Below are 12,623 nucleotides of genomic sequence, written 5' to 3'. Positions count from 1 at the left end.
CAAACTTAAGACAATTATTAACTCAACAATATAAAATTAAAAAGAGGAAACTTAAACCAGCTTGTTCCTTAAATAAAGAGCTTGTTACAACAGCATGTTCTTTATTTACAGATGAATTTGCATTAGTTTCCAGCAGTGAGCGGTAAATATTACATACAGTTCACGTTGGACTGAGTTTGTGCTGATAAATGTCAATTAAAAGCCACTTTGTCATTCACTCGAATAGAAATTCAGCTAGTTGCTGTCGTAATGTTTCAGTCGTGTTTTGCAATCTCCAGTATAATCTGCCTCTAGTTTTATGACCTGCTGTTTCTGGTAATCTATTTTTATTGATGAGTGCCGTCAATGATGAATAAGCAATAACCGGTAAATAATTAACCCCAAATAAATGCAAATTAGATTTTCTTCAGCCACCTCAAACTCCATCGACATGAATATAGCTTTAATCACTTTGCCTACAAAAATAGTCACGGAAAAAGTATTTACATTAAAATACAAATATCAAATGTTTTTTTTAAGGTGTGTCCAGTCCTGTTGACTTTATGCCACTGATCTTCAGTGATGGACTGTAAAGACAGTGTCACAGGACTAACCACTGATGAATCATCATTATATTTTATTATGGGTGGTTCCCATCATGTCCCCGTCTTCTGGCCACTCTTACAGATCAACGTTCAACACTTCATCATCATCCGAATCCTCTCCACGATCCTCTATCTTCACCCCAAGTCCACTGTCCAGATCTGCCTCAGCAATGACAACCTTTGATGTTTTTCTTTTTGGGTTGTCCTCATCATCCTCGTCTCTGCCACTGAATGACTGTTCATCTTCTTCACTGTCTTCCTCTCTGTTGTCTGAGATGATGACCACCTCCTCCTTGGCGTTAGGGTCAATGTCCTCCTTAAACCAGACTGCCTTGTATCCCTCCTCCATGCGTCTCTCCTTGGTCAGGATGGGCTTCACCTCTTTCTCGTCGGACGCATCTGAGCCTGCCTGGCTCATGTCGTCAGGCAGGAGACCGTGCAGGGATGTCGAAGACTTCGCGGTAGCCTCTTTGAGCGGCATGTCTGCCGCCACTCTTCGAGGCTCCCCACCAGACATTCCACCCCCCCCCGCTGGATCACTGGAGCCCATGCTGCCTCCGTCTTCATCGTTCTCAAAGGCCTCATTGGTGTACTGGATTCCCTCTTTGTGACCACCTGCACCTTTACCCAGCTGTGGAAGCACAGTACGATCAGGGAGAGAGAGAAGACGGTTAAAAACTAGAATAATAGCTAATGACCATTAAAGTCTGCACTGCAGCTCCCGAAATAGTAAAAGGACAAGAGTATACTTCAGCATAAAGACAGGGACTAACCACCACAGTAATTGTACCATGTGAGCTTAGCTCACAAGATAAAATGTCCTTTGAACACTAGAGTCAAACTTATACTAATGCTGACCAAACACTGTGGTGTCGGTCGGGGTCGGGCTGGAGGAAGTCTGGTGGCCTTAACGAAATCTATAGAGTTCAACGTCTATTTTGATATTTGACTATTCTTGGTTGTAAATATAAGCTGATGAAGTTGAGTGAACAAAAGTAGCACTTTTCAACTGGGACAACTCTGAGGGACTCTGGTAGCTGTAGAGATCACTATGGTCTCACAATGTTAAAAATGTAAAAAAAAAAATGACAGGGATGAGTCTGGATGGTTAGACGATGTTTCCCCAACGTTAAGAGAAATGTGACCAACTTCAATGCAAACTTACAGAGCTTTGAAACATGCTCGCTTCAAACATTTTCCTCCAGTCTGCTTTTCCCTTTCGCATGCGATGGATGAGAACCCCGATGACCACCAGGCAAACAAACAGCAGGACACCCAGGGTGGCACCGAGCGCTGCCATGTCCACTACCCCGTAGCCACCAGGTGATATCACCACTGCAGGAACAAAGGCCACCAAAAAAAGTTGATTTTGACTTTAGACGATTAGAGAATCAGAGAAATTGCTTCTGGGTGACACAATGATGATACGTTTGGTCAGTGTCCATGTCACTGACAAAAATGTGAGCTGTTCTAATGTTTTTGTATCATCCCTAATTATAATACCTAGATTTATTGAGTACAATATGTCGGGTTAGGATTTTGTACGTGGATGTTTTTCATGGAAGACCATCTTGACATATGTTGGACAAACTACAACTACAGCTCTTCATGTCGATATTGTTTGAGGACATTCTGTTTAAATCTGATTCCAGTTTTAAACAACTAGCTGCTGTTGCTGTGCAGCAAAGCTCTGTGGTTGGTTGCTTTGAATGTCAACAAGACCCCGTTTCCGTGTCTCTTCAAAGGAAGCTGCTCTTGGACATGTCAAAGGACACTGTGAATCATTCCTTTCTAGGGAATTTCGAAGGGGAATATTGTATCTTCTGTCTTGGTGGCCACATAGAAAGAAAAGTCCTTCCAGGTGACCTTCACTTTGTTGTCACCTTTGTTAGTAGCTTGATTCCCCCCCCACAAGGACAATAGCCCCTGTATAAAATGGACAGCCACCTGTGGGAGTTTGGGCTGTGCTGATGGTGGAGACACTTTCTTCACTGGTCAAACTGGGGTTAGTGGTTGATACACTGACTTCAGTGGACATACTGGGGTTAGTAGTGGAGCTGGCGTCACTGGTTGTGCTGGAGTTGCTGCTGTGGTCAGTGGTGGATTCCCCAACAGACGTGGTCATGTCTGTAGTGTTCAGAGGCAAACTGGTGGTGGTGAGACCTGGGAGGAGAGCACACTTTGAAGCTTAATGGTTGCATGTCCCTGTTTGACTCAGACAGGATGCAAAGTGAATCTTCACCCTGGCTGTTTGCATAAACCTAACTGAACAGTTTTCCTAAAGCTGGCAGCAAATAGCAAACGCTCTTGACATTATTATTCTAGCTAGTAAATTAGTGAAGTTCCTGTGTCTTTTTGTGGCGTCCAACATCCAACTGAGTGTCCTACACTTCTACATCTGCGAGACAATAATATCGTCGTAGTTGCGATTAGTGGTGACATCAAAGCAGACCAACCACAGCACTGACTAATCCAGGAACACACTGTAACTAAACTCAACCGACAGGAGCATAAGGCGCCTAATGTGTTGTTCGTCATGTTGAAACGAGTTTCAATTTCGCATGAAGGTTGTTGGGGTCCTGAACAGATACAGAAGGTTTTTTATAAACAGAGTCATGCGTTAAAATGTATTTCCTACCTGTTTTTACCACCACTGAGAGCCGAGCTGTGGATGATTCCTCATTCGATGTGTCTGTTGCTACCACCTGAAAGTGTGCAATGATATTTAGTGTTTCGTATAAAAATGACCTCATTACTAACTTGGATTCGATTTTAAACTCACCTTCAGGGGAACTGTGGATTCCGGGAGATCCTCAGTCATGAATAAAAAGCCATCGAGGATGATGAAATCACTCCTTCCCTCAATGGAGTAAGAGATGTGTGGATTGAAACCCTGTTTGAGTAGATAAAACATAAAACATCAGTGTTTAGAACTGGGAAACCGATGACCATCACGTGAGTCAACGAGCTTTAAACCATTATCGGCCCATAATTATAGTTCAGTAGGCAACCTTCTACATCCCAGGAGGTTCAGTATCATCCATGAGTCTGAGTAGTAAATTAAATTATTCTCTACCCAAAAGAAGATGTGTCTTAACATAATCATGTAGATTTTGTGTCTAAACCTAAGGAGGAGGCAGCTGCATGTTTATCACTGTATCCATGACAACAACAGTCAGCAGTACTATGGCATGTTAAGAAAACCTACTGACCCCACTGCGAGGTAGTAGATTGTCTACTGAACTATAATTATGGAATCATAAGTCCATTTTCAAACTGACTTCCGGTTTCAGCTTTGATCTGTGGACACATCATGTGCAATCAGTTTCAGTGTGACCTCACGGTTTGTTTGCAGCCTGATTGAATATTTTTGTTTCTTGACAAATCGCTGATTCCCAACCTCAGATTTTAAAACAGACCATTAGTAAGTGCAGTGTCCAGTATGTCCTGCAGGTCCTGTGACACAAGTGGACAATGTTTTGACTGAAGCATAGAAATGTACTGAGTAGCGTTTTACCTCAGTGGCAATGTAGTCGTCGTCCTTGGCGAGGATCTGCAGTGGCTTATCCTTGTTTGTCATGTCCATAGCCATGGTACCAACTGCTGTGATGATGCCTTCATACTGAGGACTTTGAAACTTTGGTGGGTGGAGGCTCTTCACCTGAACGCTGATTGTCACAGTGGTGGATGTAAACTGAAAAGTGTTGATCCTCTGCGCAGCCTGGGAAAGAAACAAAGCTGATGGAAGATTTGAACACGAAAACATGTTTAGGTCATTTTAGAGACCAAACCCTTAGTTGATAAATCAGTTCCATCACTTGAATGAAGTGGAAGCTGTCATTGTTGTTTTTACCACAACTGTCAGGGTGATGGTCCCCAACACATCGGCCGGCTTCAGCATAGTGATGTTCCCCGTGTCTGGGTTGATCTCAAAGAGACCGTCCTCATTTCCTGCAACAAAGACAGACTGTCAGCTGCTTCTACCGGTCAAAAAGCAACAATTTACAGTATTTCTGTAGATGTTCTTTATCATCTAAGCTGCTTACCGCTGACAAATGCATACGTTATCTCCCCATTTATGTCAGAGTCTCCATCAATGGCGTAAAGTGGCCCCGGTTTCAGTGGTAACACTCCAGACTGCAGAGGAGGTGGTGATACAAAAAATGGATCATTGAACACTGTTTGAAACATCTGATAACATTTCTGCAAACCAATAATGTTATGCAATGCTTGTTCAAAGGAGATTGATCCCAATTATTTTCCATCCTTCCCCCATGCAAACGTCTGTGGTTTTGTAACTTGTGTGTCATGTTGTTTTGTCAAATTGATGATAAGTATTTCTTTATTTGCCTGTGTTTAGTCTGTTTCCATTTGTTGGTATGTTTTCAAGTTGTCTCTAATCTTGTAAATGGGATATTTCAAAAACCCCTTGAAGGCTTCAAATTTGACCCAAACCTTCACTTGGACTTGAAGGATAACTAATGAGATTTTGGTGGTTGAGGTCAGTGTGACTGACTGTCAGTGTCTGTCCCACTTTTGTTAACACAATATATGAAGAACACCTGGAGGGAATTTTGTTATAGGCGGCACAAACAATCACTCATTCATGGAAAAGTCTGGATGGACGTGCATATTAACTAGGACTTGACTGGCTGGCGGAGACATGGAGGAGGAGGACAATTTTACATTTTGCTCGACCAGTCCACCTTCCAGATCCCCTGTCACAACATTACAAATGACGCACCTCTTTTTCATTTAGGACGACCCTGCCTGTGTAGCTGGAGCTCAGGCAAACCAAAGCTCCCCCCAGCTCATACTTGGTGCAGGGCTGGAACCACGGCGGTCTGTTGTCCACGTCTACGATGGTGACCATGATTGTAGTGCTGGCAGTGAATGAGGCTGTGCTTTTTGTTGATGTCAGTGGTGTGTCCTGAGGAAAAGCAAAACCTTGTTGATTCAGTACAATAAAACTGGACTGGAAATAGACTTGGAAGGTTTAGTTTTAGGGTGATTAAACATTTAATTCCAAAAACATTTCATAATAATAAAATGTCGTTAGATTTTGATTTAAATCCTGTGTGGTGGACAGAACCAGTGAGAAGGGTGTGAAAGATGATTAGGGCCACTGTAAAAAAAAAAAAGTCTCAAATGCATTGAGTTGGAAAATCCGTGTTTAGCAGCACTCGCCTGGGCGTATAAAACCAGCTGGACTTTTTTGACTTTGTCGTAATCAAGGAGCCTGTTGACAAGGATGTCCGGGTTGGTGGGTGACTTCAGTTTAAAGTCATTCTGCAGAAATCCAACAGGACAATAAGACTGGTTATATTTGAAAATATAGGCAAACAACATGAGGATTGAATTAATGTGGGACCTACTGAACAGCAGAACAGCACAAACCTAAACTCACCAGTTCAGATGTGAGTGTGTAGTAAAGCAAATCGTTGTCTCCATCAGTGGCAGTGAAGCGACCCACTGTTGTACCCACAGGAGACATCTGTTGCAAAAAGTAAAAAAAAAACAATGCTTCTTTGGCAAAGAGACAATTAGACGAAGGGACTGTGATAATGTGAAAGATTCCCTCCAAACTCTACAACGATTTAGTTCTTTATGAGACACTTACCTCATTGACAATCATTTCTTCGAGGCTCTTCGAGAAGACCGGCGGGTTATCGTTCACATTATTCACAATTACGACAATGGTGATGGGTAGCTGTGAACATAGAGACACATTTAGTCTTTAAACATTTTATTTCGCTGTCGAAACATCAATGACATCATGTATCACAGAATGTTCAAGCTCGTTTTAACTGCAAGTTGAGCCTGTTTAGTTTACACATCCAACAAACGTGTCAAGAACGTGTACGGCGTTTCAAGAACCTGAGAAACTACGGAAGTACCTACAAAATATGAGCACAACGTTTTAAACAATGTGTACAATAAGCCTTTCTTAAGCCCTCTGCGCCTGGACAAAGATTTGAAAAAGATGCTCCTCAAGCGTCAGTAGAACCTTATTAATAAATGTTACCCCCCTGTATGAGCTGTTAAAACATTCAGAAACACATTTACAGGTTCTTCGGTCATAGTACTGTATTTGTAGAACCTCAAACAACCTATGCAACTCTCTTTAACAACTCTGTCTGAAACCTGGACATCCTCTTCAAGTATTTGTACAACCTTATCAAGTTCCTGGTGGAACTGCCTTAAGCAATTTTCACATCCTCTTCAAGCACAATGAACCTCAAGAACGCTCAAACAACTTTTCAGCACTTGGGCAAAGACTTTTTAAGGCCTGTGCAACCCTCTCAGGCAGCCAAAGAACCTCCTCGAGCACCTGGACAACCTTCTTTTTTTTAGTTAGTATTTGTAGAACCTTCTCAAGAACTTCATTACTCAATCAACCACAAGTAAAACATCCTGAACACTCAGGGGAGAATGGTGTTAGTAAGAGCGGTGAACAAGAACCCAATGGTCACTCTGACTGAGCTCCAGAGATCCTGTGTGGACGTGGGACAAAGTTCCAGAAGGACAACCATCACTGCACTGATCTGGGCTTTATGGCAGAGAGCCTAGACGGAAGCCAAGCTCCTCAATAGTCTTGACCTCTTCATCTAATGGAAAAACTGTTGCCGCCTTAAAAAAAACCCCATCCAGAGATGTTTTACAGTTCCAACACATGGAACACAGCCTTCTTTCTTTAACACATGTAGTGTGTGAGTGTTTGTGTTACCGGGGGGCCGATGGCTGGGTTAGAGCAGGTGATGCGGACTGAGTATTCTTCTTTACTCTGCAAACAAAACACATGTCATCCAGGTCAACAACCAGGTCTTAAGGTCTAAACTGAGATGTGGATTTGGATGTGGTTGGTTCAATCGGTCGTGACCTACAGCACCTCATAATCCAACGCCTTTGCAGCTATCAACTGGTTTCCTTCAAGCCTGAAGGTGTTGTCATGGGTTGAAGCGGCATCACTGAACTCAAGGGTCACCCCCGGCTCTGTAGTGATGTTGGTCACGATGGCGCCCGGTGCGTTGTTCTCTGCGATGGTCACTATGCTGTCAGCCGAACACACTGTTGGAGAGAGGAAGAAGATGCTTTCAATAATTAGAAACCTGGTTCAACAAAGCAGATCACGGCTACTAGTTTCACCTACACTGGGACAGAGACAGCTTTATTCTGTTCTGGTGCTTGTTGCTTTAGTATCTGTATTTCCACATGAAGGTATCAGTGTATCTCTCTTTATTGATTCACTTTTATCTTTTTATTTGTTTAGGCTGCTGTTCATCCCCAGACCTTTAGCCTGCTCTGCTCCGCCGCCAGCTTGGAGCATTTCTGACTGATTTTATTAGCAGGTTAGTTTGAGTCGAATCCAAAAACAGTCGCCAATGAATACAGTGAATACTTCTATGCATTTTACATGGAATGTGACTTTACCCAAGGCTGTAATTAATTATTAGTTATTCAGAATTATTAATCTGACGTTTATTTTGCGGATTTACCTATTTATGTCTTATTTTTTTCTGTAAAACTAGGCTTTTAGTGCTCGGACAAATACTACAGTACTTTGCCATCAAACGTGTTGAAGAAAATGCTAAAAAATGACCAACAATTTTTATTCCAACTCTAAGGAATCTCTCTTTTTTCATGAAAGTCCTGCTCAACCCGTTGGGATAATAAGGCCTGTAATTATGTATTAAGGACTTTAAATGATTGACATTTACATGATAGTGTTCTGTGGTTTTGTTGTCCCAAACTGTATATAACAATAATTTTTCATTATTCAATGTGACTTAGATAGATTTCAGTAAACCCACAGATGGACCATGCTCAGAGAAATCACATCGAGTAATCGAGCACATTTGTACATTTGTACTTGGTACTTCCACCTGAGCAAGGAAGTACTTGCATATTTGTTGATTACTGCGTTTGTGTACTTCTGTCACGGCTGGCATTTATTAGCAGTATATAAAATGTAGTAAACATTTTATAACACTATAATATGCAGCTTAAACTGTGAACGTTTATTACGTACAGTTACCACATAGAACTCCTCCTATGGACACATCATTTGTGTTTTATTATAGTATTTGTATTGTCTGTGCATGTTTTTTATGCAGCGTCCTCCACTTAAAGTGTCTTTCTACCTTATTGTTAGACAAGCACAAATTCCCAGACTTCTGTCTGTAGGTGTTCAATCGCTCTCTTTAGCTCAGACTACAGAGGCTGCAGATCCTCCTAAACTCCTTCTGACGACATCATCTGAATGAAAACATAACTCCTCCAGATGATGTCATCTGTAGGAGCTTATCAGCTAGATGTAGATATATTTTAATGCTGCCATGCATGTGCCCCCCTCAGCGGAGACACTAGGAAGCACATTGAAAGTCTGTAAACTCTCCCTTTAAGGTACTTTCACGTCTACATGCCGCCACAATACTTCACCGGAGCTCTTCCTCCTGTTCCGTTCGAGTTTTACAAGACTTAAACCTCAGACGGTGAGTGGTTGGAACTGTCCTCTGTGTACCACACATAGCGTTTCGCAGACTGTTACTGGGCCTAATATTTCCCACAATGTGACAGCATCCGTCAGAGAAAACAAACACGGCGAACCCGCAGGGTTAAGTACTCACTGTCTGCGGCCAAGCCGGACGTCTGAAGCAGCGTCAAAATTAGAAAGCTGAGAGACGTCCTCACGGTGAAATGTGGATTCATCTCGTCCATTTCTATGTCTGTGCTTTCTGAACTGATCTTGGTCCGTCTATGCTCTCAGCTTATCTCCTCCGCTTTATGGCTGCAGTGGACTTTTCCCCGCCATAAAATCATAACATCTGTTTGCTGGAAAGTTGGATACAGACCTTTTCTGGACCAAATGTGTTTTTTGTTTGTTTTCACTCCTGACTTTGCAAAAGTAGAATGAATTAATGAAAGCATGAATTTATCTTTAATCTAAAGCCGTCACACAAGCGTGTGCACCGTGATCCTCTGCTCCAGCCTCCTTATCAGGAGTTCGTGTTTCCTGATTTACATTTATGGTTGACAACAACAACGACGAGACAAGCAACACATAAACACACCACATTAAGATCAGAGGTCTTAAAAATGTCAATCTGCAGCTACACAGCAACTGTAATACATTGTACGCAGAGGTGGTAGAAGTACACAGTACTCAAGTTAAAGTACTAAGCTGTGTATCTACTGTACATTTTACTTCAAGTACAAGAGTAGTCCACTAGTACTCCAGTAGGAAAACAGTGTATTTTCAACAAGGCTGATTATGGTAATTATGGCTAAACATGTACAGTAATCGAAAACAATGAGGGTCAAAGGTCACTGTTGGTAGGGGTGGAGCTAATTTTAACCCATCTATGTGCTGACAGGTGTTTAACCCATATTAGTACATCAATATATAATATTTTCATATTAAAAGCACCAGGTGGAATTATTGCGGCTGATCAGTGTATATGAAGTGTATATTAGAGGCCGGCTTCACTGAGATTGAACTGGCTTCTTTTGGAGGTTGAGAATTTCTCTACCTCTAGCTAAAAAATGCCTCCAGATGACATCACTTGGAGGAACCTTTAGTTCAGACGTCATCTCATATGTCATCGCGTTGCTCTTACTATGGAGTTTGTAATCACGGTCAACCTGCTTCTCTAGAGCTCCTCCAGATGACATCATCTGAATTCCTAATGATCGAAAAACTGCTGCGGGTGAAGTCATCGTGAGGAGTTTTTCAGCTAGAGGCAGAGAAATATTTAAATACGAGGAAGCCAGAGGAAATTTGAAAAGCACTAATGTACATTTACACCCTAATTTTAAGCCATGAGAGCAAGTTGGCTTTTAACATACAAACATCTGTGAATACTGACAAACCACCACTACTTATTCTTATTTGTGGTTACACTTTGCCTTCTGGCAGCATTTATGCCTCAACCAGAGCAGGTGTTTACAGGTAACCTAGTGGTGGAGAGCAACTCAGTTTACCCAATTACTATATTTACATGTATTCGAACATTTTCTTTTATGCCACTTTTATACTACAGTAGAGGAAATATGATCATTTTTGATCAAGTTACTACATTTATTTGAAGTTTAGTTACTATTTACTTTACTGCATGTGTGTATGTGATCAATACTAAATCCCAGATAAAATGTTTTGACTCGTATTCCACTACTCAAAGAACATAGACTCATAGACTTACGGCTTCACAGAAGAGTCGATCCGAGCAGCTTTTTGACGATTTATTAGCATCAGACAAAAATGGGAACTTTTCCATCTTAAACGTCCTTTAACTTCATCCATTAATCAACTTCGTCGTACTATACGGTCAGAACCTGTTTTGTCCCTAAGTCACCAATTTCCACAGTTCTCTATTCTTATTTAGGTGGCTGCTCGCCACCAAAATCACATGATGGTAGTAGTCAAATGTTTCTGGCTTCATGTGTTGTGATTAATTAAATTTATCATGTTTCACATCAGATATGTGGATATATTCCACACGATCAGCTCACATTTCAGTCAGCTACACTGGAGATGGTTAATAATGTGTTTCTAGGCGGCGTCGACATGTCGGCTGCATCCTGGGACCTTTAATCTAGTGCTTGCTGTTATCTGGACTTTTAGTCTCATTTTAGTTGGTTTAATTGGTACTTATTAATGAATAATTGTAGATGTCTGTTGGAAATGCGAAGGCGTCTGAATCCACTGTATGTACAGTAAATGAATTGCTCTACAGTTATAAACACTAAAGACTTTAATTCGAGAACAAAGACATTTGTGTTTCCACTTTAAATACAGTAACAGCTGCATATAAAGAGCTTTATTCGTCGGTGCCACGTGTCCTTCACAGATCGCTCGGCCAGTTGTTGTAGACGGATGGACACATGTACTGTTTGAGCAGCAGGTTCACCCTCTCCATGTCTCCTCCCGTCCCACTGTGGACAGAAACAGCGGGTTAAACACTGCTCGAGATAAACGGTCATCGTGACTCCTGATTAAACTGTAACATGGTGATTTTCTTATGTTTACATTCAACACTTCCTCCAGACATTTTACACTTAGACCTTCCAGGAGATTTTCCAGTGGGAGATTTTTAAGTAAGGAATTGGAACAACTATTGATCAGTGAATCTGTACAATTAATGTGTGCAGGAGTTTGTGCAGCCGTGAGTTGTGCCTGCGGTTCTTCCTCTCAGGTTGTATCCAACCTAATTACTCTGAACACACAGTGCTTGAAAATGGCCTAAACGAACAACATTTGGACATTTCGAAAGAGAAGGCGACATGTCCAACCGTCCCCAGTGGTTAGGCCTATCGGAACACATCAGTGTCTTTTATCACCTCTTCTTGACGCTCTGCATGCGCCGCAGGAAGGCACAGATCGAGCTGTGTTTGGCTTTAGATCGCAGGAACTCGGCATATCTGTTTGAAAACTCGAGGTCTCCCAGCTGCCTCCTGCGGTCCAGTCCTGAAGACAGCAACTGTCTGGAACACAATCACAGTTTGTTTAATGTACTAGTTTATGTGTTTGTGGTTCTGAGATGATGCATTTTGTTGATTGGTGATCTGGTTCTGAGGGAAATGATCGTGTGTGTTTGGAGTCTGGTTTTAAGTTTTAGAGGAGGCAACAAATGTTTGTCTTAAATGATGGTGCAGACATGTAGCATCCGTCCACAACAAACAAGTCTATTTGATTCAATCAGTCAGTGCAAATATAGAGCAGAATGAAGGGCTGTTACAACATGACACGTTCAACAAATGCACTTTTCCCCCACGTTTATGCTTAAATCTTCAATTAATGTGCAATAGTTGCAAAATAGCTGCAAATCCACTTCTAGGACGGTGGAAATAAGTTGTCGTTGTCCTTCGTTTGCAGATGTGTTTAAGTACATTTGATTGAATATTAAGTTCAATCACTTCCTCTCTTCAAGTTCTGCTTTTTGTCTCCACAACTTCTGGGGGACAAGTGAGTCTTCGTGGTGCCGAACAGGTAGCGTACACGGAGTTGATCCGATTCTTCTGCCCGGTGCAACTGCAAACAAT

General features: G+C 41.8%; 1 protein-coding gene across 3 annotated transcripts; it reads right to left on the bottom strand.

Moving 5' to 3' along the window:
• Positions 1–108: 108 nt before the first annotated feature.
• cdhr5b (cadherin-related family member 5b) lies at positions 109–9,531 on the bottom strand. Of its 3 annotated transcripts, none has more exons than XM_067493173.1 (15): positions 9,212–9,531; positions 7,474–7,652; positions 7,312–7,368; positions 6,205–6,294; positions 5,992–6,078; positions 5,772–5,873; positions 5,329–5,514; positions 4,631–4,721; positions 4,438–4,535; positions 4,102–4,305; positions 3,367–3,477; positions 3,223–3,289; positions 2,532–2,747; positions 1,750–1,919; positions 109–1,215 (listed from the first exon to the last, which is right to left on the bottom strand). In XM_067493173.1, the coding sequence occupies exons 1-15, from the start codon at positions 9,300–9,302 to the stop codon at positions 661–663; spliced, it is 2,304 nt and encodes a 767-aa protein (XP_067349274.1). In that variant the 5' UTR covers positions 9,303–9,531; the 3' UTR covers positions 109–660. The 3 variants fall into 3 exon arrangements, with proteins under 3 accessions (XP_067349274.1, XP_067349275.1, XP_067349276.1); XM_067493174.1 differs by having other exon boundaries at positions 110–1,215; positions 2,625–2,747; positions 9,212–9,529; XM_067493175.1 differs by lacking the exon at positions 2,532–2,747 and having other exon boundaries at positions 112–1,215; positions 9,212–9,525.
• Positions 9,532–12,623: the final 3,092 nt, after the last annotated feature.

The sequence above is a fragment of the Channa argus genome, chromosome 23 (genome assembly GCF_033026475.1).
Source record: "Channa argus isolate prfri chromosome 23, Channa argus male v1.0, whole genome shotgun sequence".
Classification (NCBI taxonomy): Eukaryota; Metazoa; Chordata; class Actinopteri; order Anabantiformes; family Channidae; genus Channa; species Channa argus.
This window is presented reverse-complemented; position numbering and strand designations above follow the sequence as displayed.